This window comes from Micromesistius poutassou (assembly GCF_964030765.1).
Source record: "Micromesistius poutassou genome assembly, contig: SCAFFOLD_449, whole genome shotgun sequence".
In the NCBI taxonomy this organism is placed as follows: domain Eukaryota; kingdom Metazoa; phylum Chordata; class Actinopteri; order Gadiformes; family Gadidae; genus Micromesistius; species Micromesistius poutassou.
Window position 1 is genome coordinate 1 of NW_028177227.1, and position 27,500 is coordinate 27,500.

Sequence of the window (27,500 nt, forward strand, 5' to 3'; positions counted from 1 at the left end):
CTTTTTTTTTTATTATTCTTTATTTTTTGTTTAATTTTATTTTTTTACATGTGAATGCCACTGGGTCAGCGCGGGCCGGACATTGGCTCCTGCGGGCCGGATTTGGCCCGCGGGCCGCTAATTGGGGTTCACTGCCCTAGGGGGTCTCCACTGTCTCTGGGTCGGCCTCATGGTGACGTTACTGACGCTGCTCCTCTGGATTGTTTGTTTGTTGTCGTCGCCCCAGTGACGGAGTGTGAGGCCAGCGCCCCCACCACCTTCTTCTGGTACCGCACGGCGCTGGACATCACAGACTCCATCGAGGAGACGGGCCAGCTCAACCTGCCGCTCACCTGCTGCCTGCTGGCGGCCTGGACCATCGTGTGCCTGGGCATGTTCAAGGGCATCAAGACCTCGGCCAAGGTACGCCGCCGTCGCCACCCTGAAGCGGACGTCAACAACAACAACAAAGTCACTTCCGGCGGGGTTGTTTAGCTGTAGATGGAGCAGCTGGTTCCCTGTTGTGGTCCAATAGCTCTGCTGTTAGGTTACCTTGGTTACCGGTCTTAAACCCCCCACTGGAGCACGGTGTGTCTCTAAAGGGACGCCTGAAGGACTGAGGAGATACTGGTGGTCTGGACCCGCACACGACAAGAGACACACCAGGGTCAGGGCCAGGGTCAGGGTCAGGGCTAGGGTCAGGGTCAGGGCCAGGGTCAGGGCTAGGGTCAGGGTCAGGGCCAGGGTCAGGGCTAGGGCTAGGGTCAGGGTCAGGGTCAGGGTCAGGGCTAGGGTCAGGGTCAGGGCCAGGGTCAGGGCTAGGGCCAGGGTCAGGGCTAGGGTCAGGGTCAGGGTCAGGGCCAGGGTCAGGGCTAGGGCCAGGGTCAGGGCTAGGGTCAGGGTCAGGGCCAGGGTCAGGGCTAGGGTCAGGGTCAGGGTCAGGGCTAGGGTCAGGGTCAGGGCTAGGGTCAGGGTCAGGGCTAGGGTCAGGGTCAGGGTCAGGGCTAGGGTCAGGGCTAGGGTCAGGGTCATGGTCAGGGCTAGGGTCAGGGCTAGGGTCAGGGCTAGGGTCAGGGTCAGGGCTAGGGTCAGGGCTAGGGTCAGGGCTAGGGTCAGGGCTAGGGTCAGGGCTAGGGTTAGGGTCAAGGTTAGGGTTAGGGTCATGGTCAGGGCTAGGGTTAGGGTCAGGGTTATGGTCAGTGTTAGGGTCAGGGTTAGGGTCAGGGTCATGGTCAGGGCTAGGGTTAGGGTCAGGGTTATGGTCAGGGTTAGGGTCAGGGTCATGGTCAGGGTTAGGGTCAGGGCTAGGGTTAGGGTCAGGGCTAGGGCTCTGTTGTGACGTCTGTCACCAATGGTTAGTTAAGTTAACTATAAATATGTCCTCCATGTTCTAAATGTTCAAACGGTTTCTCTTTTGGTTCCTCTGACCTCTGACCTCTGACCTGCTCCCTGTCAGGTCATGTACTTCTCTTCCATCTTCCCCTACGTGGTGCTGCTCTGCTTCCTGGTGAGAGGCCTGATGCTGGACGGGGCGAGAGAGGGCATCGTCCACATGTTCTACCCCAAGGTGAGGAGGGAGGGAGGGGAGGGGAGAGGGAGGGAGGGGTGAGGGAGGGGTACACAGGTTAGGGTTACCCTGTACGATATGACCCGACCCTTGCATGACCTAACGGAGCATGAAGGAGAGTGTGTCTATGGGTGTGCCCCCTGACCCCTGACCCCTGACCCCTGACCCCTCCCAGCTGGAGATCTGGGGCAGTGTCCAGGTGTGGCGGCAGGCGGCCACGCAGGTCTTCTTCGCCCTGGGCCTGGGCTTCGGCTCGGTCATCGCCTACTCCTCCTACAACCCCCGCAGCAACAACTGCCACCGCGACGCCTTCACCGTCTCCTTCATCAACTTCCTGACCTCCCTCCTCGCCACGCTGGTCGTCTTCTCCGTGCTCGGCTTCCGCGCCAAGACCACCGCCATGACCTGCGTTGCCAGGTAACCACCGCCTGGTAACCACCGCCTTGTAACCACCGCCGCCTGGTAACCACCGCCGCCTGGTAACCACCGCCTGGTAACCACCGCCTGGTAACCACCGCCGCCTGGTAACCACCACCTGGTAACCACCACCACCTGGTAACCACCGCCTGGTAACCACCGCCTGGTAACCACCGCCTGGTAACCACCGCCTGGTAACCACCACCTGGTAACCACCACCTGGTAACCACCACCTGGTAACCACCACCACCTGGTAACCACCGCCTGGTAACCACCACCGCCTGGTAACCACCGCCTGGTAACCACCACCTGGTAACCACCACCTGGTAACCACCGCCTGCTCCTGCTCCGTGCTGTCTGTCCGGGTGGTGGGTGGTGCTGTCCGGGTGGTGCTGTCTGTCCGGGTGGTGGGTGGTGGGTGGTGGGTGGTGCTGTCCGGGTGGTGCTGTCTGTCCGGGTGGTGGGTGGTGGGTGGTGCTGTCCGGGTGGTGGGTGGTGCTCTCCGGGCGGTGCTCTCCGGGTGGTGCTCTCCGGGTGGTGCTGTCGGGGTGGTGCTGTCTGTCTGGGTGGTGGGTGGTGCTCTCCGGGTGGTGGGTGGTGCTGTCTGTCCGGGCGGTGCTCTCCGGGCGGTGGGTGGTGCTGTCCGGGTGGTGCTGTCTGTCCGGGTGGTGCTGTCTGTCCGGGCGGTGGTGTCCGGGCGGTGCGGTGCTAACTCTTCTCTGGTCCTCAGCAACGTGCAGACGTTCTCCCTGCGGTGGGCCCGGGGGCCCGGCCCCCAGGAGCCGTGGGTCCCCGGCTTCAACCTCTCCGAGCCGGGCTCTGTGGGGCTGGAGGAGTACCGGCGCTGGTTCCACGCCCACGGGGCCCGGGGCCCCTGGAACCTGACGGACTGCGACCTGGAGCAGGAGATGCAGAAGGTCTGGCTTCTACCTTTGACCTCAGTGTTTGTTTGTTGGACTAGGACCTAGAAGCAGGTTGTGGACCAGTGGACCAGTGGACCAGTGGCAGACTGGGAGCGCTGGTTGTGATCCTTAAAGGCTGCTCCTCTCTCCCCCCCCCCCCCCAGGGGGCGCAGGGCACCGGGCTGGCCTTCATCGCCTTCACCGAGGCCATGTCCCTGCTGCCCGGCAGCCCCTTCTGGTCCGCCCTGTTCTTCCTCATGCTGCTCAACCTGGGCCTCAGCACCATGTTCGGTACCATGGAGGGCATCCTGGCCCCGCTCTGCGACAACTTCAAGGTCCTGGCCCGCAACAAGACCAAGCTCACGGGTAACTGCCCCCCTCCCCGGGCCCTGACCCCGGGTTTGACCCCGGGTTTCAAATTCAAATTCAAATTCAAACAAACCTTTATTGGTAACAATAAACCCGGTCATTGTACACATACTTGCACAACGAAAGTGGGCCATCGACCAGTCCAACACATAAACACACATGGGGTAGACAGGACCGGAAGACAGGGTGAGAGAAAAATACAGCAAGACATGAGGAGAGGGAGGAGGGAGGGAGGCAACCCCCAGACTATACTCCTAGGGGGAGTACAGTGTGGGAACAGGACAAAAAACACCTCAGCACATAAGCACATAGTCACAACATGAGAACACAAGACCTGCAACGGAGGGGGGGGGGGGGGGTTAACCAGTACAGGCAAGCAGCCCCCCGGTCATCTGCAGCCGTCAGGTGCTGGACACAGGCCCGTCTTGTCGTACTGGGGGGGGGGAGCCAAAAGCGGCGAAGGCGTGGGATGGGGGTAGAGGGGGGGTGATTGCGTATCTGTATCCGTGTAAGAGTTTGTGTGTGCGTAGGCCTGAAGAGTCGCTCGCCCGACGGCACAACCGTGGTATCTCAGCCGCAGGATGTCATCGCGATAACACAGCAAGTTGCCATGGAGACAGCCTTGATCATGTCCCCATGTTTGACCCCGGGTTTGACCCCGGGCGCTGACCCCGGGCGCTGACCCCGGGCGTTGACCCCCTGGTTTGACCCCCGGGTTTGACCCCCGGCCGCTGACCCCGGGTTTGACCCCGGGTCTGACCCCGGGTCTGACCCCCGGGCGCTGACCGTTCTCTGGCCAGCGAGGCCGGGGGGGGGGGGCGGTTCCTCAGACCTGTTCCTCTCCCTCAGTGGGCGGCTGCGTGCTGGGCTTCCTGATCGGCCTGCTGTTCACCCAGCGCTGCGGGAACTACTTTGTGAGCATGTTCGACGACTACACGGCCACGCTGCCCCTCATCATCGTGGTGGTCTGTGAGACCTTCAGCGTGTCCTGGCTCTACGGCGCCGACAGGTCAGGACCCCCCCCCCCCCCCGCGCACACTTTAGAAGTGTACTTCTTAAAGCCTTTCAAATGGTTGTGTGTGTGGGGGCCCCTCGTGCTGTGGTGTGTGTGTGTGGGGGGGGCCCCTCATGCTGTGGTGTGTGTGTGTGGGGGGGGCCCCTCATGCTGTGGTGTGTGTGTGTGTGGGGGCCCTCATGCTGTGGTGTGTGTGTGTGTGGGGGCCCCTCATGCTGTGGTTGTGTGTGTGGGGGCCCCTCATGCTGTGGTGTGTGTGTGTGGGGGCCCTCATGCTGTGGTTGTGTGTGTGTGGGGGCCCTCATGCTGTGGTGGTTGTGTGTGTGTGGGGGCCCTCATGCTGTGGTTGTGTGTGTGTGTGGGGGCCCCTCATGCTGTGGTGTGTGTGTGTGTGTGGGGGCCCTCATGCTGTGGTGTGTGTGTGTGTGGGGGCCCTCATGCTGTGGTGTGTGTGTGGGGGCCCTCATGCTGTGGTTGTGTGTGTGGGGGGGCCCTCATGCTGTGGTGTGTGTGTGTGGGGGGCCCCTCATGCTGTGGTGTGTGTGTGGGGGCCCTCATGCTGTGGTTGTGTGTGTGGGGGCCCTCATGCTGTGGTTGTGTGTGTGGGGGCCCTCATGCTGTGGTGTGTGTGTGTGTGTGTGGGGGGGCCCTCATGCTGTGGTTGTGTGTGTGTGTGTGTGTGTGGGGGCCCCTCATGCTGTGGTGTGTGTGTGTGTGTGGGGGCCCCTCATGCTGTGGTTGTGTGTGTGGGGGGCCCTCATGCTGTGGTGTGTGTGTGTGTGTGTGTGTGGGGGGGCCCTCATGCTGTGGTTGTGTGTGTGGGGGCCCCTCATGCTGTGGTGTGTGTGTGTGGGGGCCCTCATGCTGTGGTGTGTGTGTGTGTGTGGGGGGGGGCCCTCATGCTCTGGTGTGTGTGTGTGTGTGGGGGCCCTCATGCTGTGGTGTGTGTGTGTGTGGGGGCCCCTCATGCTGTGGTTGTGTGTGTGGGGGCCCTCATGCTGTGGTGTGTGTGTGTGTGGGGGCCCCTCATGCTGTGGTGTGTGTGTGGGGGCCCTCATGCTGTGGTGTGTGTGTGTGGGGGCCCCTCATGCTGTGGTGTGTGGGGGCCCTCATGCTGTGGTTGTGTGTGTGTGTGGGGGCCCTCATGCTGTGGTGTGTGTGTGTGTGGGGGCCCTCATGCTGTGGTTGTGTGTGTGTGTGGGGGCCCCTCATGCTGTGGTTGTGTGTGTGTGTGTGTGGGGGGGGGCCCTCATGCTGTGGTGTGTGTGTGTGTGTGGGGGCCCCTCATGCTGTGGTTGTGTGTGTGTGGGGGCCCCTCATGCTGTGGTGTGTGGGGGCCCTCATGCTGTGGTTGTGTGTGTGGGGGCCCCTCATGCTGTGGTGTGTGTGTGTGTGTGGGGGCCCTCATGCTGTGGTTGTGTGTGTGTGTGGGGGCCCCTCATGCTGTGGTTGTGTGTGTGTGGGGGCCCTCATGCTGTGGTTGTGTGTGTCAGGTTCCTGGACGACATCGAGGTGATGCTGGGCTGGCGTCCCAGCTCCGTCTACAAGTACTTGTGGAAGTACGTGTGTCTGCTGGCCATGCTGGGTCTGCTGGCCGCCAGCCTGATCCGCATGCTGCTGGAGAGACCCACCTACCTGTCCTGGAGCCGGGAGGAGGTACCCAGCCCCCTGTTGTTATCAGGGACCGGGCAGAACCTGCACGGCCCCTGTTGTTGTTTTTGGTCCGATTATTCTTCTTCTTATTAGTATTTTTCAGGCACTTTGATTGCATTTCCCCCCCGAACATATACGAAAACTCTTTTTTATTTGGCACATTCGGTGGGACTGCTGTAAGATTGTAAGATTTGATATTCTAGCCGTCAAATTCACATCGGCCCCAAGGTGGCGCTATACCAACTATGCCAAAATGTCAACGTTTACACAAGCATATCTCGTCACCGGTTTGACCTACACTCATGAAACTTTGCACACACGTGCAAATCCTCATGATGAACAAATGAGCAGATACTAACTTAGCACTTCCGGTAGCGAATTTAGTTCAAAACAGTAAATTGCCCAAGGATCCCAGGTTTTTCGACTTTGACTAAAATACTTTGGCACGTATCATCTATGGCCCATTATCTTCAATCTGACATAAGGATAAGTCTGTACAATAAAGTTGAAAGTACCCATGAGCCATTGAGTTATAAAAGGGGTGTGTTTTTCACCCCAAAAATAGGAAATTGCACATATCTACATGAATTGGACTCCTATGATCTTGGACCCCTCTACTAAAGTTGTTCAGAATCAAATTCTGAACAAGATAGTCAACATTTTTTCAAATGGGGTGTGGCTTTGAAATGGGCGTGGCCTGTTACTAAAATAGCCACAGTTCATAGACGCTATGTTTGATTTGAGCGGGACCAACTCAGTGGCCTTTGGGGAACAAACCACCAGAGGCTCACAATCACTCTGCGGAGACCGTAATAGTTATCAATATGAAATTCACAGGACACATAAACTGCTGCCTGTAGCTCACATACCAAAAATCGTGTTTGTCATGTTTGTAGCGCCCCCTACAGGAACTTCAAAAAGCAGCCCCTGCGCCACGTTTCGCCAATATGTATGAAACTCGGTATGCACGTACAACGTGCCAATACCGACAGAAAAGCCTCTTGGACCCATGCCCCAAATGTGCACATGTGCGCTGCCATGTGCGCACATGTTACGACGGCACGTGACGCGGCCGCAAGCCGGTGCGAGGTCCCGTTCATCTCTGTGCGCAGATTTAATTTTAATTTTTCGCGAATTTATGTAATTTTAATTAGTATTAGTAGTAGTAGTAGTAGTAGTAGTAGTAGTAGTAGTAGTAGTAGTAGTAGTATTTCTCTAAATTCCATCCCCAGTGTTTTGGAAGCTCATTAAATAAGAACCAAAACGAATCAGAAAGACACAAACCCGCCGCCTACACTCTGTTACACACTCTGTTACACACTCTGTTACACACTCTGTTACACACACTCTGTTACACACTCTGTTACACACTCTGTTACACACTCTGTTACACACTCTGTTACACACACTCTGTTACACACACTGTGTTACACACTCTGTTACACACTCTGTTACACACTGTTACACACACTCTGTTACACACACTCTGTTACACACTGTTATACACACACTGTTACACACACTCTGTTACACACACTCTGTTACACACACTCTGTTACACACTCTGTTACACACACTCTGTTACACACACTCTGTTACACACACTCTGTTACACACTCTGTGTTCTACATGACCGGTGGAGGTGGGGGTGGGGGTCCGGGTGGATGTCTGGGTGGTGGTCTGGGTGGAGGTGGGGGTGGGGGTGGAGGTCTGGGTGGAGGTGGGGGTCCGGGTGGAGGTCCGGGTGGGGGTGGGGGTCCGGGTGGAGGTGCGTGTGGTGAAGGCTCTCTCTCTGCAGGCGTCGGAGGCGGTGCTGCAGTACCCTGACTGGGCGTTGGCGCTGCTCTCTCTGCTCATCGTCCTGGCGATGCTGCCCGTCCCCCTGGGCTTCGTCCGCGCCGCGCTGCGGGGCCGGGCGGCGCGGGGGGCCTTCCACGCCGTCCCCACCGACGACGACCAATGCCAGACCCCCGTGACGGACGTGACGGAGCTGACGGACGTGACGGAGCAGACGGCCGTGTAGCGGAGGTCCAGCGGCCGGTCGGAGGCGGAGCTTCAGGATCGATGACATTAGGGACTGCTGAGGTGAGGAGGGTCACGGTGCAGCGTATTGATCGGTCTTTGATCGGTCAATACGCCACGGTGCAGCGTATTGATCGGTCTTTGATCGGTCTTTGATCGATCAATACGCCACGACGCAGCGTGTATTGATCCATGTGATGGATCACTGCTAGTGAGGGAGGTTGAGATAACGACTTCTTAAAGACACTAAAGACTCAAGTTTTCCACGGATGATAAACGACCGAAAGTGTCTCTTGGCTGCTCAGTGATCGCCCAACTCTCTCTCTCTCTCTCTCTCTCTCTCTCTCTCTCTCTCTCTCTCTCTCTCCCTCTCCCTCTCCCTCTCGCTCTCGCTCTCGCTCTCGCTCTCTCTCTCCCTCTCTCTCTCTCTCTCTCCAACACCTGGAGCTGTTAGGGGCCGTTTTGAACAAAGAGTAACTAGGCCATCTTTATGTGTGTGTATACTGGTCATAAACCAGGCCACTGGTTTTGTGTGTGTACACTGGTCATAAACCAGGCCACTGGTTTTGTGTGTGTATACTGGTCATAAACCAGGCCACTAGTTTTGTGTAGAGATGCTCCGATTGATCAGATGCTGATCATGATCGGCTGATATTGGTTAAAATAGGATGATCGGACCTGACCCTAACCCTAAACCCTAACCCTGACCCTAACCCTGACCCTGACCTTAACCCCTAAACCCTAACCCTGACCCCTAACCCCCGACCCTAACCCTAACCCTAACCCTAAACCCTGACCCTAACCCAAAGCGCCGGTCAAAAAAGCCGATCACGTGACATAAATGACTTGCCCAACTTTAAAAAAACAACAACTTTTTTTCAAATGGGAACTTGCCGGTGGCAGCTTGAGTTCTCCCGTCTGCCACATTGTGCACCACCAGGATTCCACGGTCGCTGTAATGATGGCACAGGAGGCAGTGTAACGTAAAGTTTAGTTTACGGAGCACTTGCAGAGCTCAATATGCTCTCGTTTCAGTACCGTAAATACAGCAGTGTGCACGCAGGAACATTTCGGCATCGCACATGACACACAGTAAGAGTATGAGTCTCATTCTGCAGAGGCTTTGATGAACGCATTGAGCGACATGTTTCAGTCACGGGGATCAAAGAGAAAGAATAAAGTCTATTGGAACAGAAACTGGTCCTCCCAGATTATAGATAAACGATATGGAAGATTCCCATTCCCTGCCGTTCTGTGATCGGCAGTGATTGGCAATCGGCAGATTTTGGTGATCGGACCCAAAAATGCTGATCGGAGCATCTCTAGTTTTGTGTGTGTGTGTGCCCACACTGGTCATAAACGAGGCCACTGGTTTTGTGTGCCCACACTGGTCATAAACAAGGCCACTGGTTTCTGGTTCCATTCCCTGGTCCCACTGGTCCAGCCGTCCGGTCTCTTTACTTGCTGCTCTTCTTCTGCAGTGTTCAGTGTTTTCTTGTTTTAATTATTTTTCTTATTAAGAAATTTTTTATTGTGACCATTTTGCTGTGCTGGTGTCTTGAATGATCTTTATTCCTGTATTTATTATAATTTCTCTGTTCTTTTTGTCTTTAATCTCCTTTTAATTTATTTGCGTGTTAATTGGTTGAACAAGCGGATCCGTCTCCTCTTCACTGCGGTCCAACAGTTTCCTCTGTATTAAATCGTCTCAATATTGACCTTTAAAGAACACTTTTAAAGACAATGTGTTTTACCCTCTTTTTAACACGAGGTCCTTTGAAATTGTATATAGTGTTAAAATAAAGAGTTACGCTTTCTGATCCATGTATTGGCTATGGTCGTTTGACAGTTTTGATTCCATGTCTTATTTTATGAGTTTATTTTTATGCGTTTGAGGAAAGAAGGCGTAATAAATTGTACTTTAAAGGGTCTTTTCAAGTCCCTTGAACTCTTACTGCCTGCACACAAACCAGTCCAAACCTATCGTTGGCTCTATGTTTTGGTCAGCTGAAGCCTATTTGTGTAGTGTAAAGGCCAGATAGTTTTACAAATATCTGTTCTTTAAAATAATGACTTGAGGTACTTTTACAAACATCAGATTTTTTTAAATGTAGAGGCCAGATGGTTTTAAAATATCTGGTATTTTTTATGTTTGACTGAACAAATGGTTTGGGTTCCCCAAGAGATGTCAAGAGGTCTCAAACGCTACAACAAGCTTGTTGTGGTGGAAATCAAATCGGATGCTGTTGTACAATAAGATGAAAATACTTTTTTGAGAGATGTTTTTTAAGTTTTATTATATTGCTGTCTTGTTACAAATTAGTTCTTACATTTGATTGTGGTTCAGGATTCCAAGCTTATGTATGTTCTGGAAGCAATAGTTGTGCGTTTCATTTTATACATATTTCAACATTGAACATTTATGGTTTGTACATTTGTTTCGCAGGATACTCTTTTTTTTTTATCTGTAAAGTTATAGCTCTACAATTATAATGTAAATAAATTGATTCACGTTTTGAAATACTTTTTCTATTGTGTTCCTTCCATTATTTATAACATGTCTAAAGTCTGTTGTTTGCATTTGAAGTATTATTTAATTGCATAAATTAGGTTAAATTGAACCCTAACCTAACCCCTGTTATATGTGTACATGTATACGTTAATATTTTTTGTTACATTTAACCCCATTGCCTTAGTTAACCTACACACCATTAGTAAATTGTTACTAGACCATTAGATACATCTTTATTAACTGTTTGTTTACATTATAACTTCATTAAGTTAATTATTGTAGCCTTAATGTTAAGTGTTGCCATAGTTGTCTTTTGTTTTAATTCCGGTGTCTTCTGTAGTATAAACATGCTCCAAAAGAGGGCGCTGTTGCATACAACCTGTTTTTAATTTGAAAGGGTTTTTATACTCCGTAAACCTTGTCTATATGCTCTACGAACAAGCCACAAGAGATGTCCGAAGTGCTTCCAGAGGCGTGGAACACAAACACTGCGCAGTATCGTCCCACTAATGAGCAGAACGTTTGGGGTCGCCTGTGGAGATCTAAACCTCCTGGGTGTGTGGTTGCTATGGACGCGGTCTCAATTAAATCACACAGACCAGGAAGGAGGAGCCAGTTAGGCAGAGAGCAGAAGCTCACCTGAACGCACCGAGAGCTGACCGCCTTCACACCAGGTAACCAGACCGCCTTCTACCTGTTAGGGTTAACCTAACCCTTCACACCAGGTAACCCAGACCGCCGTCTACCTGTTAGGGTTAACCTAACCCTTCACACCAGGTAACCCAGACCGCCTTCTACCTGTTAGGGTTAGGCTTGTTGGTTAAGGTTAGGGTTAGCCTAACCCATCCTGTGGTTGCTGAGGATGATAATGTGTGCTAGTCTGGCGTGTAAATGCTTCCTATTATTTCTATCTACTTCAATCTGTGTGGTGATTTCTACCGGACAGCAGCAACAGCGACGGCCCTACTTAACGCAGACTAGTTGAACCACGCCCAGGACTCACAGGTGGAGTCACGTTGTGACGACGGAGATGAGGCTGCATGTTCCGTCACGTCAATAATGTGAATTAGAGAAGAGAACAGGGAGGGAGGGAGGGAAGCGTGTGGGCGGGCTGACGTGTTCCCCTCCCTCCCAGGAGAACCAGCATGCTGCGCCTGGTCACCCTCGGCCTGTTGCTGCTCCTGGGCCGGCGGGCCCACAGCGCCCAGCAGGGGGTCAGCGCCCAGCAGGGGGTCAGCGCCCAGCAGGGGGTCAGCGCCCAGCAGGGGGTCAGCGCCCAGCAGGGGGTCAGCGCCGGGCCGCCACGCACCCAGGACCCCCCGCGCCCCCCCCCGAGGAACCAGCAGGCTGGGCAGCAGACCGCCCAGACCTCCTGTGAGTTACTGCCTTAGGAATACAAACTACCTGAGTTACTGCCTTAGGAATACAAACTACATGTGAGTTACTGCCTTAGGAATACAAACTACCTGAGTTACTGCCTTAGGAATACAAACTACCTGAGTTACTGCCACAAACTACCTGAGTTACTGCCATAGAAATATAAACTACCTGAGTTACTGCCATAGAAATACAAACTACATGTGAGTTACTGCCATAGAAATATAAACTACCTGAGTTACTGCCATAGAAATATAAACTACATGAGTTACTGCCATAGAAATACAAACTACCTGAGTTACTGCCATAGAAATACAAACTACCTGAGTTACTGCCTTAGGAATACAAACTACCTGAGTTACTGCCACAAACTACCTGAGTTACTGCCATAGAAATATAAACTACCTGAGTTACTGCAATAGTAATACAAACTACATGTGAGTTACTGCCATAGAAATACAAACTACCTGAGTTACTGCCATAGAAATACAAACTACATGTGAGTTACTGCCATAGAAATACAAACTACATGTGAGTTACTGCCATAGAAATATAAACTACCTGAGTTACTGCCATAGAAATACAAACTACATGTGAGTTACTGCCATAGAAATACAAACTACATGTGAGTTACTGCCATAGAAATACAAACTACCTGAGTTACTGCCATAGAAATACAAACTACATGTGAGTTACTGCCATAGAAATACAAACTACATGTGAGTTACTGCCATAGAAATACAAACTACATGTGAGTTACTGCCATAGAAATACAAACTACCTGAGTTACTGCCATAGAAATACAAACTACATGTGAGTTACTGCCATAGAAATACAAACTATATGTGAGTTACTGCCATAGAAATACAAACTACCTGAGTTACTGCCATAGAAATACAAACTACCTGAGTTACTGCCATAGAAATACAAACTACCTGAGTTACTGCCATAGAAATACAATCTACCTGAGTTACTGCCATAGCAATACAAACTACATGTGAGTTACTGCCATAGAAATATAAACTACCTGAGTTACTGCCATAGAAATACAAACTACATGTGAGTTACTGCCATAGAAATACAAACTACCTGAGTTACTGCCATAGAAATACAAACTACATGTGAGTTACTGCCATATAAATACAAACTACCTGAGTTACTGCCATAGAAATACAAACTACCTTAGTTACTGCCATAGAAATACAAACTACATGTGAGTTACTGCCTTCTCTTGACATTTCAGCTACTTCACTCTTTGCAAATTGGTCAATTCTTATACGTTAACCTTCGTTCAAACATTTAGTTTTTCTTGATTGTATACATACAAAAAATGGAACTATGCACACAATTCTGAAAGACTCCAGACTGCTAAACTCTAAGCACAATTCCACTGTTTTCACACATATAGAAATTCTAAATCACATTTTTGCAAAACTCTAAGCACAAATCTCATCATTTAGCACACTTGGTTCACCTGGAAAACACTGGCCTTCAAAACGCCACACCACATTACCAATTGGTCTCACTCTCTTCTCACCTGTTCAAACTCAACTGGCAAAACACTTGAATCATGTGTGAGAGCATAAGGCCACGTTTACATGATGACGGTCTGAACAGAAGACGCTAAAGTGGCGTCGCGTCTTCACTTTTTATTCCGCGTTTAGACAAGCGTTTTCGGGAGGAAATCTCCGTGCATACAGTGACGCAAAAGTGTGTGGAATTCGATTGGGTATGCATGGCAGGCGGTGAGGTGGTGCTGTGATACACTATCACACAAGACCGCCATGTCTGAGCGCATGCGTAGAATCTTCCTTCTTCTAGAGTTTTGCGTCTTGGCAGTGTAGACGGAAATGCTACAGTGGAGCGTATTCAAGTTTTCCACTCTGGAGGGTGGTTTCAGATTTTTGCGTTTTTAAGCCCCATAAACACTGTCTAAACGAAAGGCACTTCCGATAAAATATTTTGTTGTTTTTACCCACAAGCGTCCTCATGTAAACAGGGCCTAAAAGAGGCCTCAGGTGAGCTCACTGTGTTGTAGATGAGCTCCTCTGGCCTGATCAGGCTCGGAGGCGGGATGCACTCTGATTTCTATTTAGATCTGTTTCAACAAATTGTATATTCTTATTTTAATTTTTTGTGGGCCTACGAAAACCTTTTTTTTTTGCTGTCAGTTGAGCTGAACATTTTACTTTATGTATTACAATAACAAATACAGTAAATAATTTGCTTTGTTACCTTTTTGTATTTGAGCACTGATCTCATCGTTACATCCCCCGAAAGACAGTCTAAACATTTTCTTACTGTAGTGTTTTTTGTTTTACTTACTGTATCAGTGCAATTACAGTACTGTGAGTTTTGCAAAAATAGGTAACATTTGTGTATTCTCAGAAATCTGACAATGTTGCAGTATCAACTATAAGTGTACAGTATGACTCTGGGAAGCTGGGTTGTGAGTGTGTATCCTATTCTGATACGATTGTGTCAATGCAATATTTATATGATATATTCACAGTATTGTATGACAACATGGCAACGGTCTTTATACTATATGTACCACCTAATTGCAACTTTAAAAAAGAAAGCTATTTCTAAACAATGTTATACATTTGAATATGTAACATGGCCTCATGAAGCCAAAACATATGGAAACAGTATTTTAATGGAAGTGTTTTGAATTGATCACACCAGTGTTTCATTGATGCTCTCTAAGAGATATTCATAGGATAGCTGTGTTTACTGTTGGGTGGAAAAAATCAGTTTTGAGAAGAATTTCTGGAGTTTTGACAAAATGATGAACTCTTCTCAGGTTTGTGTTTAGAGTTTTGAGAAATTGAGCTATAGTTTCAGAAAACGTGTTTAAACAATTGAGAAAAACTGTAAAAACTCATTAAAAAACCAACTAATTAGTATATTCGATATATTTTCAGTTGGTCTCATTGACATTGAGGCTAGAGCGTGATGACGTCACCGGCTCTAGCTCCGGCTCTGGCTATCACTAAAGCTAACCATTTTGGACGTTGCAGAGCCTAACAATGTCAATATTTAACCTACAAACACAATGTCAAGCTTAAACGGTTACGGTATTCCTTGTTTCAATGGCGCTAAAATGAATAATCGATTGGAAATATGATGGTTATACATCGGCGTTTGTGTGTGGGCACCCTGCTAATATGGCTAGAGGCTAGGTGCTAATATGGCTAGAGGCTAGGTGCTAATATGGCTAGAGGCTAGGTGCTAATATGGCTAGAGGCTAGGTGCTAATATGGCTAGAGGCTAGGTGCTAACATGGCTAGAGGCGAGGTGCTAACATGGCTAGAGGCGAGGTGCTAACATGGCTAGAGGCTAGGTGCTAACATGGCTAGAGGCTAGGTGCTAACATGGCTAGAGGCTAGGTGCTAACATGGCTAGAGGCGAGGTGCTTCTTACATATCTGGTGTACTTCCGGTAGAAGCTAAATGCTAACGTGTTTTAAAAACAAACTTTTTCACATTATGCTATTTACACAAACGATATGTCATACGAAAGAGACTCAGCAGAGTACTCTAACAGTACAAGCCTCATCATTTTGTGAGCTTATTTAGATTAACTTAGATATAAAAGCATAAGGAGAATGTCATGAGTCTGGCCCCCAGACGGCTCTCTGGACCAGGGCTCCAACAGAGTGGGTCTGTTCTCATGAGTCTGGCCCCCAGACGGCTCTCTGGACCAGGGGGCCAACCGAGTGGGTCTGTTCTCATGAGTCTGGCCCCCAGACGGCTCTCTTCTGGACCAGGGGGCCAACAGAGTGGGTCTGTTCTCATGAGTCCTCCTCTGGCCCCCAGACGGCTCTCTTCTGGACCAGGGCGCCAACCGAGTGGGTCTGTTCGTGGTGGCGGCGGTCGGGACGGTGGCCCTGATGGCGGCCGTCTTCTGCATCTACAACAAGTTCTACAGCAAGCAGCAGTACCAGCACGCCCCGCTGCACGACCACTCCGGTAACCCCGGCAACGCAGAGAAGATCTGCCTCTCGTATTGAGCCTGTCCTGTTTATCCCCAGCGTAGATCATATTAGATCATATTCTTTAGAGATGTGGATTCACAGGAATCAAATGTGTGTTTACAGGTGAGAGATTCTTTAAGCTATCGGGACCCCCCCCCCCCCCCCCCCAGGCTCCTTTTAAAACATGTGACTAGCTCACTAGCTTTATCTCGCTATCTTTGACTCACTAGCTTTATCTCGCTAGCTTTATCTCACTAGCTTTATCTCGCTAGCTTTGGCTCGCTAGCTTTGGCTCGCTAGCTTTAGCCCGCTAGCTTTAGCTCGCTAGCTTAGGCTCACTAGCTTAGGCTCGCTAGCTTTGGCTCACTAGCTTTATCTTGCTAGCTTAGGCTCGCTAGCTTAGGCTCGCTAGCTTTAGCTCGCTAGCTTAGGCTTGCCAGCTTTGGCTCACTAGCTTTAGCTCGCTAGCTTAGGCTCGCTAGCTTAGGCTCGCTAGCTTTAGCTCGCTAGCTTAGGCTCGCTAGCTTTGGCCCGCTATCTTTAGCTCGCTAGCTTTAGCTCGCTAGCTTAGGCTCGCTAGCTTTGGCTCGGTAGCTTTAGCCCGTTATCTTTAGCTCACTAGCTTTAGCTCGCTAGCTTAGGCTCACTAGCTTAGGCTCGCTAGCTTTGGCTCACTAGCTTTATCTTGCTAGCTTAGGCTCGCTAGCTTAGGCTCGCTAGCTTTAGCTCGCTAGCTTAGGCTCGCCAGCTTTGGCTCACTAGCTTTAGCTCGCTAGCTTAGGCTCGCTAGCTTAGGCTCGCTAGCTTTAGCTCGCTAGCTTTGGCCCGCTATCTTTAGCTCGCTAGCTTTAGCTCGCTAGCTTAGGCTCGCTAGCTTTGGCTCGGTAGCTTTAGCCCGTTATCTTTAGCTCACTAGCTTTAGCTCGCTAGCTTAGGCTCGCTAGCTTTGGCTCGCTATCTTTAGCTCACTAGCTTTGGCTCACTAGCTTTAGCCCGCTATCTTTAGCAGCGGGTCTGTTAGCCATGAAGAAGATTCCGGTCTAATCAATGAGTTGTCAGAGCTGTGAGCCAGAGAGGAAGGTGGGCAGACGGGCGTTTGTTCCGGGCCACGCCCTCAGATCATATTCCTCTCGATGTGAATACCACATCGAGAGGAATATGATCTGAGGGCGTGGCCCGGAACAAACGCCCGTCTGCCCCCCTGGTTTCTTAAAGATATTAATTGCTGTGTGGAGAGAATTTCAACAAATACGAGACATTATGTTCAGGAAGTGAATTGCCAACCCTTTCTTTGAACGAGTTGACCTTCAAATACATTTTGTTTAAACCATTTTGTCCTTTTGCCCTCTCTCTCTCCCCATCCTCTGTCTCTCTGTCTCTGTCTGTCTCTCCCTCTCTCTCTCCCCATCCTCTGTCTCTCTGTCTCTGTCTGTCTCTCCCTCTCTCTCTCCCCATCCTCTGTCTGTCTCTCTCTCCCCATCCTCTGTCTGTCTGTCCGTCTCTCTCTCTGTCTCTCTCTCTCTCTCTCCCTCTCTCTCTGTCTCTCTCTCCCTCTCTCTCTGTCTCTCTCTCTCTCTGTCTCTGTCTCTCTCTCTCTCTCTCCCTCTCTCTGTCTCTCTCTCTCTCTCTCTCTCTCCCTCTCTCTGTCTCTCTCTCTCTCCCTCTCTCTCTCTGTCTGTCTCTCTCTCTCTCTCTCTCTCTCTCTCTCTGTCTCTCTCTCTCTCTCTCTCTCCAGAGTTGACCCTTGACCCCCCGGAGAACCCCCCCATGATGTTTCTCCACGGCCCCGTGGGGGATGGTCGAGAGAGGCCGGGTGGATATGGCTCGCTCTCAGCCACGCCCTCCGTCATCTCCATCCCTCCGAGCCTCACCCCTCCTCCCCGCGTCTCCCCCTTCCCTCCCCTCCACCGCTCCTCCCCCTCCCTCAGAACCATCTCCGCCAGAGACCTGGAGAAGACCTTCCTCTGAGGTCCTGGACCCTCTGACCCCCTGGACCCCCTGACCCTGGACCCCCTGACCCTGGACCCCCTGACCCTGGACCCCTGGACCCCCTGACCCTGGACCCCCTGACCCTGGACCCCTGGACCCCCTGACCCTGGACCCCCTGACCCTGGACCCCCTGACCCTGGACCCTCTGACCCTGGACCCCCTGACCCTGGACCCCTGGACCCCCTGACCCTGGACCCCCTGGACCCCCTGACCCTGGACCCACACCCTGTAGAGACCTGTTCTGTTCGCTAACCTTTGACCCCAGCCTTCATAGTGTGTACGGTGACCTTTGACCCCAGCCTTCATAGTGGTGACCTTTGACCCCAGCCCTCATAGTGGTGACCTTTGACCCCAGCCCTCATAGTGGTGACCTTTGACCCCAGCCCTCATAGTGGTGACCTTTGACCCCAGCCCTCATAGTGTGTACGGTGACCTTTGACCCTGTGTGAAGAGTACCTGGTAGGTTAGTGTTGACCTGGGGTTATCGTTATACTGTATATATGTTCTAAACATAATATCTATCATTTAGCACTACTCCTAATAAAAAAAGAAGTGAAACTAATTGAAAACATTTTAAAAACTAACTTCTACTAATTTAAAGAACCTGTTTTACATAACAAATCGTCTTGGATTTGAATGACTCAATAAACAGGTTTGAACACTAGGGCGGCGACAGAACCCGCCCCTCCCGTCTTCAGAACCGCAGAACTCTACAAGGCTCTTCAATTCTGCTCTGGTCGCTATTTATATGGTCCCAGAATAGCAACTTCCGGAATAGTCCCTGCTTAAAACGTCGGGCTTCCGGCCAGTGAGTGACGTAGCGGCGCTCCCCGCTCCCAGGAGATTAGCGGTAATCCGTTCAGGACCGCGGCCAGCGACACGAGAGGTCCGAGTTACAAACGGGACACAAAGTGAGGAGGATAAGACAGCGTGATCTTTTCTTTTTTTTTGTAACTATAAAAAAAGAAGCATTGTCCAGAAAAATGATTTGTGTCGTTCTAGTTTATAAGCCCTTGTAGAGTTTCCCGGGACCAACTTTTATTCCACCATTTTCCTGGAATCCGATGCGTTCCCCACAAATATAAGGAGGGGGTTCCGTCCTCACGCGGGTCGCACGGCGGAGTGAAAGGCGGGAAGGGTCGAGAGGAAGCTCCGCGCTCAGAGCGCGAGGACACACCGCGGGGAGCCTGGAGCCGCGAGGATGGAGGTCCGGCCAGACAGATTCAAGATCGTAGCCGCCAGGACCCTCGGGAAGATTTATGGGTAGGTACCGGGACTTTAACCCTTACAGAGCCTGTGTCTCTCACATATAAAGTAACATGTCATATAAAATAGATCATGTTGAAGTGTACAGCAGCGCTGCGGGTGAATTCCCGGAGACTAAACGGAGCATCGGGACTAAAACTTCAAAAACCAAATCCATGGTTCAGTTCATGAATGAGAAGAATGCTTCGTTACCACTATCCGTTATTTTAAGTTGATGTTCGACTCGTAAAACTAGATGAAGGTCGCCACAGAATGCTCGTTATTTCATATTTAAATGGACTTGTTCGTTAGAAAGTGTGTAAAACGGGAACTGAAAGTGGTTTGAACTGATCTGCTTTCAGGCTGAATCCATTCTTTTTGTTTTTGATCAAACACCATCCTTACTGTCTGGTTGGTGATGGTGAGGCTGATTCTCCTCAGTAATGTAAATCAAATGTAAACTCAATCTAATGTCAACCTTACTTCCTATTGTGGCTTAATGTATTTACAAACCAAATGTTGTCGGACTCTCTTTTCTTCCTCTCGGGATTTAAACACATAAATCCCCTCCCGAAATAACCTCCTCCTGCTCCTCAATCTGTCTGTAAGTCCTCGGCGGCACCTTGGCTGAGACGCACCGGGTGTTAGCGGTCCATCTCCTCCCCCACCCCGCACCCCCCCACCCCGCACCCTGCACCCTGCAGGCTGGATTACAGCTACCGGGACGGGGCGGGGGGGGGGGGGGGGGCTGAGCCGTTATTTCCTCCCATGCACGTGCTGCTTGCTCCCCTGACGCGTTCTCGGAGCAGCATGTCGTGTCGTGCGTAATGCGACTTTTCTCAGTTCGTCTCACGCACTCTGTTCTCTGCTCCTATAGGCTGTCCCACCGGCCTCCCGCTCTTAACAACGGTACATTCGGTTCCGTTCCTGTTTGGTTCTGCTCGGTTCCGTTCTACCATGCTCTATTCCGTTTAGTTCTGTTCTATTCAATCCGTTTTGCGTTATTCTCTTCTTCTCTTTTTGGGGCCGTTATTGTACCACGTGAGGCTGAAATGATGAGTATTTCATCTTTAGCATTAAACTCTCTCTGACATTAAACATTTAATCTCTCTGACTCCACCTGTGATCTGATGAGTGTCACAGATCCATCTAGACCTGGGGCCTCATGTACTAAGACTTGCGTGGATTTCGGACTAAAACTTTGCGGACGCCAAAGTCTGGAAAGCTGCTGCGCACAAAAAAAATCTGGATGTATCAATCCTTGCGTAAACACGATTTCACGCAGATTCTCGTTGTTCATCCCAATTAACGTGAAATTGAGCGCACATGCACGAGCCCGACTCTCTGCCCAGTTTCCTCCCTCATTTAATATGCTAATTAGTATAAATAGGCCTGCAGTAGTGCGCTCGTTAGGAGAAATACATAGTTCCAAGAGGATAGCGCTTGGGAATCCGAATCGGCTGATAAGCCAGTCATCATCATGAGCCAAAAAATCATAATAGTCGCGGAACACCCGATCATTTTGAATATCTTCTAACAAGGCCAACACTGCGCACGCACACACACACACACACACACACACACACACACACACACACACACACACACACACACACACACACACACACACACACACACACACACACACACACACACACACTCGATTATTGCCACATTTTGCGCATGCTTTTATATTCTCATTTATTTGGATGCATGCTGACGATAGGTTGTTCCCATACACCCAAGGTGTCAATAATATGTACAGAATTAGAAATTGGCCGACCGGTTCATTGATGGATTTTAAGTAACAATGGCTTGTGCTTACTCCACTCAACATAGGCCTAATAATATTGCAGTCAAGAAACAAATGAGTGAAGAGAGATCAATTAGCCCAGATGTCATGCGTGGTCCGGAAATATGTAACGTTTAATAAACAAGCCATCACTGAAAATAATATTGCTGGGGCTTCCTTTTAATTTCCTTTTAATTCCAATATTGACAATGTCGTTTTATGGGTCTGTTTAAGTTTAGCCTAACAACAGTGTCACATTATGCGTCTCGACAACAATAACGCATGATTGAAGCGCATTTAAGATCACGCATCCCGACGTTCAAATCCACTTTGAACTCGCCTCATATTGCAATATTACTTAATGATTAGTGATCGCGTAGGCTTTCTAATGTTGTTGCGCTGCATTGCCTCTATGTGCCGCCAACTGACAACATGCAGCAGAAATGTGCGCAAGCCAGTCATTTAGTTTGCGTGGAGAACCGCACTTTCTCACGTCAAGTCAGTCTCTGTACATCCGAACGTTTGCGTGAGAAGTTGCTTACGCGTAAGCAAGCTTTGTACACGAGGCCCCTGGTCTTCTCTCATACGACCTTGACTCTCACTAGCAGCTTAGGTTTCTCTCCAGGGGGTCCACCTCCAGCAGGTCCTCCCTAAGCTAACCCCCCCAAGGGCTAAGCAGGATGTCACCTGAGGGTCAGGGTCAAGGGGTCAAAGGTTAGATGAGGTTGATTCACGTTCCTCGTAGGTTAGTCCTCTTGATTTAAAATCAACGCTGATATGATATAGTACTACGCATTGTCAGCCGGGCTGAAATTTGTCTTGCGACCCAGCAGCCATTGTATGCATAGAAACACATATACACATTACACACGACATAGCACAGTGGAAACAAAAATACATATATAGACACATGCAGATGAGAGCAATGTCCACCGCTTACCTATGACTAAGCTCCTGATTAAGCCTTAAGGTTGACTGATGGACAAAGGACTGCTTTAGTCTAACCTTATTGTGTGTTGGAACACTGTACCAACCTGTATTCTCTATACAACACATGGCTGGTGTTTGAGCTGATATTCCTTGCCAACCTCAGAATGCTGTTATCGTACGTATAGGTATACAGACTATGAAGTGGTTGTCCGACAATCTTTGAACAAATGCTTAGTTGTTGTAGCAGTTGTGCCTTTAAGGCTACAGACAGACGTCCATACCAGGTGGTACTACAGTACTGAAGAACACTCATAATCACAGAAGAAGAATCCTTCTACTAGCACCAAAAGATCTCAGACGGCGAAGGAAATAGATTCTTTGCCTTGTTTTCTTACACACTGATTCAATCTGATCTTTCCATGACAGAAGATGGTCTATTACTACTCCTAGGTATGTATACGAACAGACCTGGTCGATCTGTTCACTATGAACAGCAATGGGGGATCTGTGTGCACCAAAAACAATCTCCTCTGTCTTTTTTGTGTTAATGATGAGAGCGTTGTTATCAATCCATTCAACCACCTTATTTACTCTGTGTTGGTGCAGTCCAGGATCACTGGAACTATTTAAGAGAGAAATTAAAACTGTATCATCAGAGTACTTTAGAATGTGTTGGTCTGCTCTGTCGGTGCCACCTTCAGACAGACAGTCTACAGTACGACAGCTATCAGTAGAAAGGGTGAAAAGTACAGCTGAGCTTACACAACCCTGAGGAGCCCCAACATTAGTAGTTAGTGCTGAGGAGAGGGTTCTGTTCACTTCCACCCTCTGTACTCTAAGAAAAGAAGCATACCAGTGAATTAAATATGGATTCAGTTCCAACTGTACCATCTTTGACACACCAGTATATCAGACTGAATTGTATTGAAAGCTGAAGAAAAGTCTAAGAACAGCACCCTTGCATAATTTTCATTAGACAGATCTAAGTGTTTAGTGATTAAGTGGACCAGTGTGACAACCGCATCTTCCGTACCGCAACCTTTTTTATAAGCAAACTGACAGGGATGGACTTTGTCTTTGGTTATACTAACAAGATGTTGTAACAGTATTCTTTCAAGTGATTTCATAGTCACTGAAGTGAGGGCTATGGGTCTATAATCCTTATGTTCTTTTGGACATTGGATTTTGGGTAGTGGTTTTATGTGTGAGGTTTTCCAAGACAGAGGAATTGTGTGTGTGTCTACAGAGGTTTGAAATATTGGTTGCCAGACTGGAGCCAACTCAGATGCAAAATTGTTGAGGAGAAAAGCACTGCACTGGTCCGGCCCGTTAGCTTTGTGTTAGTACACTGAAACACTGTAGTAGCCTAACCTAAACTAACCTAACCTAACCCAACCTCACCTAACCTAACCTCACCTAACCTTACCTAACCTAGACTAACTTAACCCAACCCTAACCTAAACTAACCTAACCTCACCTCACCTCACCTCACCTAGACTAACTTAACCCAACCCTAACCTAAACTAACCTCACCTCACCTCACCTCACCTAGACTAACTTAACCCAACACTAACCTAAACTAACCTAACCTCACCTCACCTCACCTCACCTAGACTAATCCAACCCAACCCAACCCTAACCTAAACTAACCTAACCTCACCTCACCTCACCTCACCTAGACTAACCTAACCCAACCCTAACCTAACCCTAACCTAAATGTACCTAACCCTAACAGGCAGTAAGGCTCTAGAAGGCAGGCTAGCACTAGAGAAACAGGCGTGCCGAGGGTCATGTGTGAGACAGACAGAGAGAGAGAGAGAGGAGACAGAAATAGTCTGTGAAAGAGTCAGAGATATTAATAATTCAACAGTGAGAATCATTAATACTTGATCAATGTCAGAGCCCATGTTGCTCCTCCTGTCTCTGTGTTGACCTTGTGCTCCTCTTGGACCAGAGGACATCAGGAGGCTGCTGCCAGATGTTCTCCTCCCTGACGCTGTGTTGGTGTTCAGTTAAAGTTGACAGTCTTGTTTCAGAAGCTAGTGGAGGGCCTGTGTGCGTCTGAACCCCCCCGGGAACGCATGGCAGAGGGCGCCGGAGACCCACCTGCACACGCACGCACGCACGCACACACGCACGCAAACGCAAACACTCGTGCACACACCCTGACGTCCAGACGTTGGCGCCGAGCTGGTGATCAATGAGCTGCAGACGGATGCAGGCTCCGCCCTCCATGGATAATAGATGAAGCAGCGATACACACTGGATACAGGAGGCCGAGAGTCAGCCTCATCTCAGCTGTTGCTAGGGCAACATGTGGGAGGGAGGGGAGAGCCCACACAAGAAGAGAGGGGAGGAGGAGGGAGGGAGGAAGGGAGGAGAGAGGGAGGGAGGGCTTCCATCCAGGGCTTGACGCAGGGAGATGAGACGTCTGAGCCGTGTGTCAGGACAGGAAGCTGTGAGGACAGGAAGCTGTGAGGACAGGAAGCTGTGAGGACAGGAAGCTGTGAGGACAGGAAGCTGTGAGTCTAGTGTGGTCCGTGTGACCGCTGGAGAGCGCAGTGTGGGGAGGCACTGCTGGAAGGTTCTAGAGACGAGGTGGTGATGGGTGAGGTTTGTTTGAGGAGTATAACAATAAGGACATCATGCACACAGACACTAGGGGTCCCTGCCCTTTTGGGGACATTACAAACAAATGGATTATGCAAAATCAATATTATCAAATATTTAATTGACCACATAAAAAGGTCAAGCTGGAATAAAAAGTTGGTTAAAATTGCCCTCCGGAAAATGTTGGTTAGGGTTAGGTTGGGTTAAGTCTCCTCAGAAAACGTTTTGATTAGGATATCCAGTTCTGGGTTTCAGAAGTCCTGAAGAGAACATTAAAAAACATCTAGAAACATCTTCAAACTAACCAACACACGGCCAGGAGGCGGTTCCTCAAGGGGACGACCACCTCAGGGTTTAAGAAACCAGAAGCCCCCCGACGGTGGACCAGAGGCCCTTAACTGCTCCCTTAACTCCCCCACCTCCCTTAACTAACTCCCCCCCTCCCCTAACTCCCCCCCCCCTCTCTCCGCAGAGCGCTGGAGAAGAAGCAGGAGAACGGGGAGACCCTGGAGCTGTCTGCGGAGGGCCGCCCAGAGCTGGTGGTGGAGAAGGAGCTGCCGGTGGTGGACTGCACCTGCTTCGGCCTGCCCCGCCGCTACATCATCGCCATCCTGTCCGGGCTGGGCTTCTGCATCTCCTTCGGGATCCGCTGTAACCTGGGAGTGGCCATCGTCAGCATGGTGAACAGCCACCGCGAGCTCAGAGACAACAAGGAGGTCATCGTGGTGAGTGGGGGGGGGGGGCTGAGGGGGGGAGTTGTGGGGGGGGGGGGGCTGGGGGGGGGGGGGCTGAGAGGGGGGGCGGGGGGGGGCTGAGGAGTCCATGGTTCAGCCCTGGTCAGCGTGGTGAAGTCAGTTCAGTCCGAATGGGTCTCATACACCCAGCGGCCATCTGGGTCCTGCCTGGTTCCATCACGGTTCCTTCTTGGTTCCATCCTGGTTCCTTCCTGGTTCCTTCCTGGTTCCTTCTTGGTTCTAACCTTGGCTGGTGGTGGAGCTCCATCCCTCATGGAGGAGTCCTCTCCAGTGTGTGCTGATGGTTTCTGGGTATTCTGGTGTGAATGGCTAAGCCCAGACAGGAGGTTTGTCTCCTAATCACCAGCATCGTGTCAAAAGGCTTTGAAGAGGGAACTAAACAACAGAGCATTGACACCGCACAGACCTTCTACTGAGTGATACTCCCTCCACAGGTTAGCTAGGTTAGCGTAGCCGCGGTTGGGTTAGGCTTGGGTTAGTTCAGGGTTAGGGTTAGGGTTGGGTTAGGTCAGGTATAGGGTTAGGGTTGGGTTAGGTCAGGTCTAGGGTTAGGGTTGGGTTAGGTCAGGTATAGGGTTAGGGTTGGGTTAGGTTAGGTATAGGGTTAGGGTTGGGTTAGGTCAGGTCTAGGGTTAGGGTTAGGGTTGGGTTAGGTATAGGGTTAGGGTTAGGGTTGGGTTAGGTCAGGTATAGGGTTAGGGTTGGGTTAGGTCAGGTATAGAGTTAGGGTTAGGGTTTGGGTTAGGTCAGGTATAGAGTTAGGGTTAGGGTTGGGTCAGGTATAGAGTTAGGGTTTGGGTTAGGTCAGGTATAGGGTTAGGGTTAGGGTTGGGTTAGGTATAGGGTTAGGGTTAGGGTTGGGTTAGGTCAGGTATAGGGTTAGGGTTAGGGTTGGGTCAGGGTTAGGGTCAGAGTTGGGTTGGGTCAGGTATAGGGTTAGGGTTAGGGTTGGGTTGGGTCAGGTATAGGGTTAGGGTTTGGGTTAGGTCAGGTATAGGGTTAGGGTTGGGTTAGGTCAGGTATAGGGTTAGGGTTGGGTTAGGTCAGGTTTAGGGTTAGGGTTAGGGTTGGGTCAGAGTTGGGTTGGGTTAGGGTTAGAGTTGGGTTGGGTTAGGTTAGGTATAGGGTTAGGGTTAGGGTTGGGTTAGGTCAGGTATAGGGTTAGGGTTAGGGTTAGGTCAGGTATAGAGTTAGGGTTAGGGTTGGGTCAGGGTTAGGGTCAGAGTTGGGTTGGGTCAGGTATAGGGTTAGGGTTAGGGTTGGGTTGGGTCAGGTATAGGGTTAGGGTTGGGTCAGGGTTAGGGTCAGAGTTGGGTTGGGTCAGGTATAGGGTTAGGGTTAGGGTTGGGTTGGGTCAGGTATAGGGTTAGGGTTAGGGTTAGGGTTGGGTCAGGGTTAGGGTCAGAGTTGGGTTGGGTCAGGTGGTCTCATGATATCAGCATGTGGGTTAACCACAGGGCTTCACAAGCTAGCTCCATGGCCGGTAGTTAGTTAAGTTAGTTAGTTAAGTTAGTTTTCTCTAACAGAGGTGAGGAACAGGACACTGCTGGTTTTGTGTTGGCAGAATAACACAGTCCCACTGGACTGACTATCAATCACCTCAATGGTGTTGTCTGAACAGCTGCTGACCCACAGAGTGATATATGATACATAAAAACTTCCATTTTGTTACAAGTTTGGTCGGTCCTTGCTCTCGCTAGATTCTGTAGTGGGCTCATGTGATAGGCCGTTCCTGTACTAGTCTTTATTTTAGTTGAGCCATTTTATATAATGATGTAATAGCATTCCACTGATTATAGGAAATCTCTACCAGGATACTTTAGATTCCTCCTATGTGTTTCCTTCCCTCCACCCTTCCCTCCCAGTCCAGTATAAGCTGTCTCCTGGTGTCTGGGTTAGGGTTGGGTTAGGGTGAAGTTAGCCCTAACTCTAACCCCACCCCACTGACCCCCCTGTCCCCCACAGGAGGCCCAGTTCAACTGGGACCCCGAGACGGTGGGGATGATCCACGGCTCCTTCTTCTGGGGCTACATCGTCACCCAGATCCCAGGAGGGTTCATCTGTCAGAAGTTTGCCGCCAACAGGTCAGTCCTCATCTTCCAGACGGCTGAAGGTCCACGACACGATCAGAAGCTGACTCTCTCCTCTCCCTCCCGCTCCAGAGTGTTCGGCTTCGCCATCGTGGCCACGTCCTGCCTCAACATGCTCATACCTTCGGCCGCCCGGATGCACTTCGGCTGCGTCATCCTCGTCAGGATCTGCCAGGGCCTGGTGGAGGTGAGGAGAACGTCTGCTCACTGAGCAGTGGCACTGACGCCTCTCAGCCTTCAGCTGTCATCACTCTCTCTCTCTCCCTATAGAGGGAGGCTGTCATCACTCTCTCTCTC

At 50.3% G+C, this 27,500-nt stretch overlaps 2 protein-coding genes across 2 annotated transcripts in view; both read left to right on the forward strand.

Annotated features, from left to right (window-relative positions):
- Positions 1 to 226: 226 nt before the first annotated feature.
- On the forward strand, positions 227 to 8,230 carry LOC311376645 (sodium-dependent neutral amino acid transporter B(0)AT2-like; the record flags this gene model as incomplete). Its single annotated transcript, XM_084491159.1, has 8 exons — positions 227 to 402; positions 1,436 to 1,546; positions 1,722 to 1,963; positions 2,694 to 2,880; positions 3,030 to 3,231; positions 4,084 to 4,243; positions 5,743 to 5,905; positions 7,701 to 8,230. Coding segments are annotated over 8 exons (1,466 nt in total), but the record flags the coding sequence as incomplete, so codon positions are not given.
- A 10,752-nt stretch (positions 8,231 to 18,982) lies between these two features.
- Positions 18,983 to 27,500, forward strand: part of LOC311376646 (vesicular glutamate transporter 1-like) — a gene marked incomplete at both ends in the record, with an annotated part of 19,978 nt that continues 11,460 nt past the window's right edge. Inside the window, 4 exons of the mRNA XM_084491160.1 lie at positions 18,983 to 19,044; positions 24,831 to 25,083; positions 27,079 to 27,197; positions 27,276 to 27,390. Of these exons, the coding sequence (XP_084347286.1) occupies positions 18,983 to 19,044; positions 24,831 to 25,083; positions 27,079 to 27,197; positions 27,276 to 27,390 (549 nt within the window). The remainder of the gene's footprint in view (positions 19,045 to 24,830; positions 25,084 to 27,078; positions 27,198 to 27,275; positions 27,391 to 27,500) is intronic.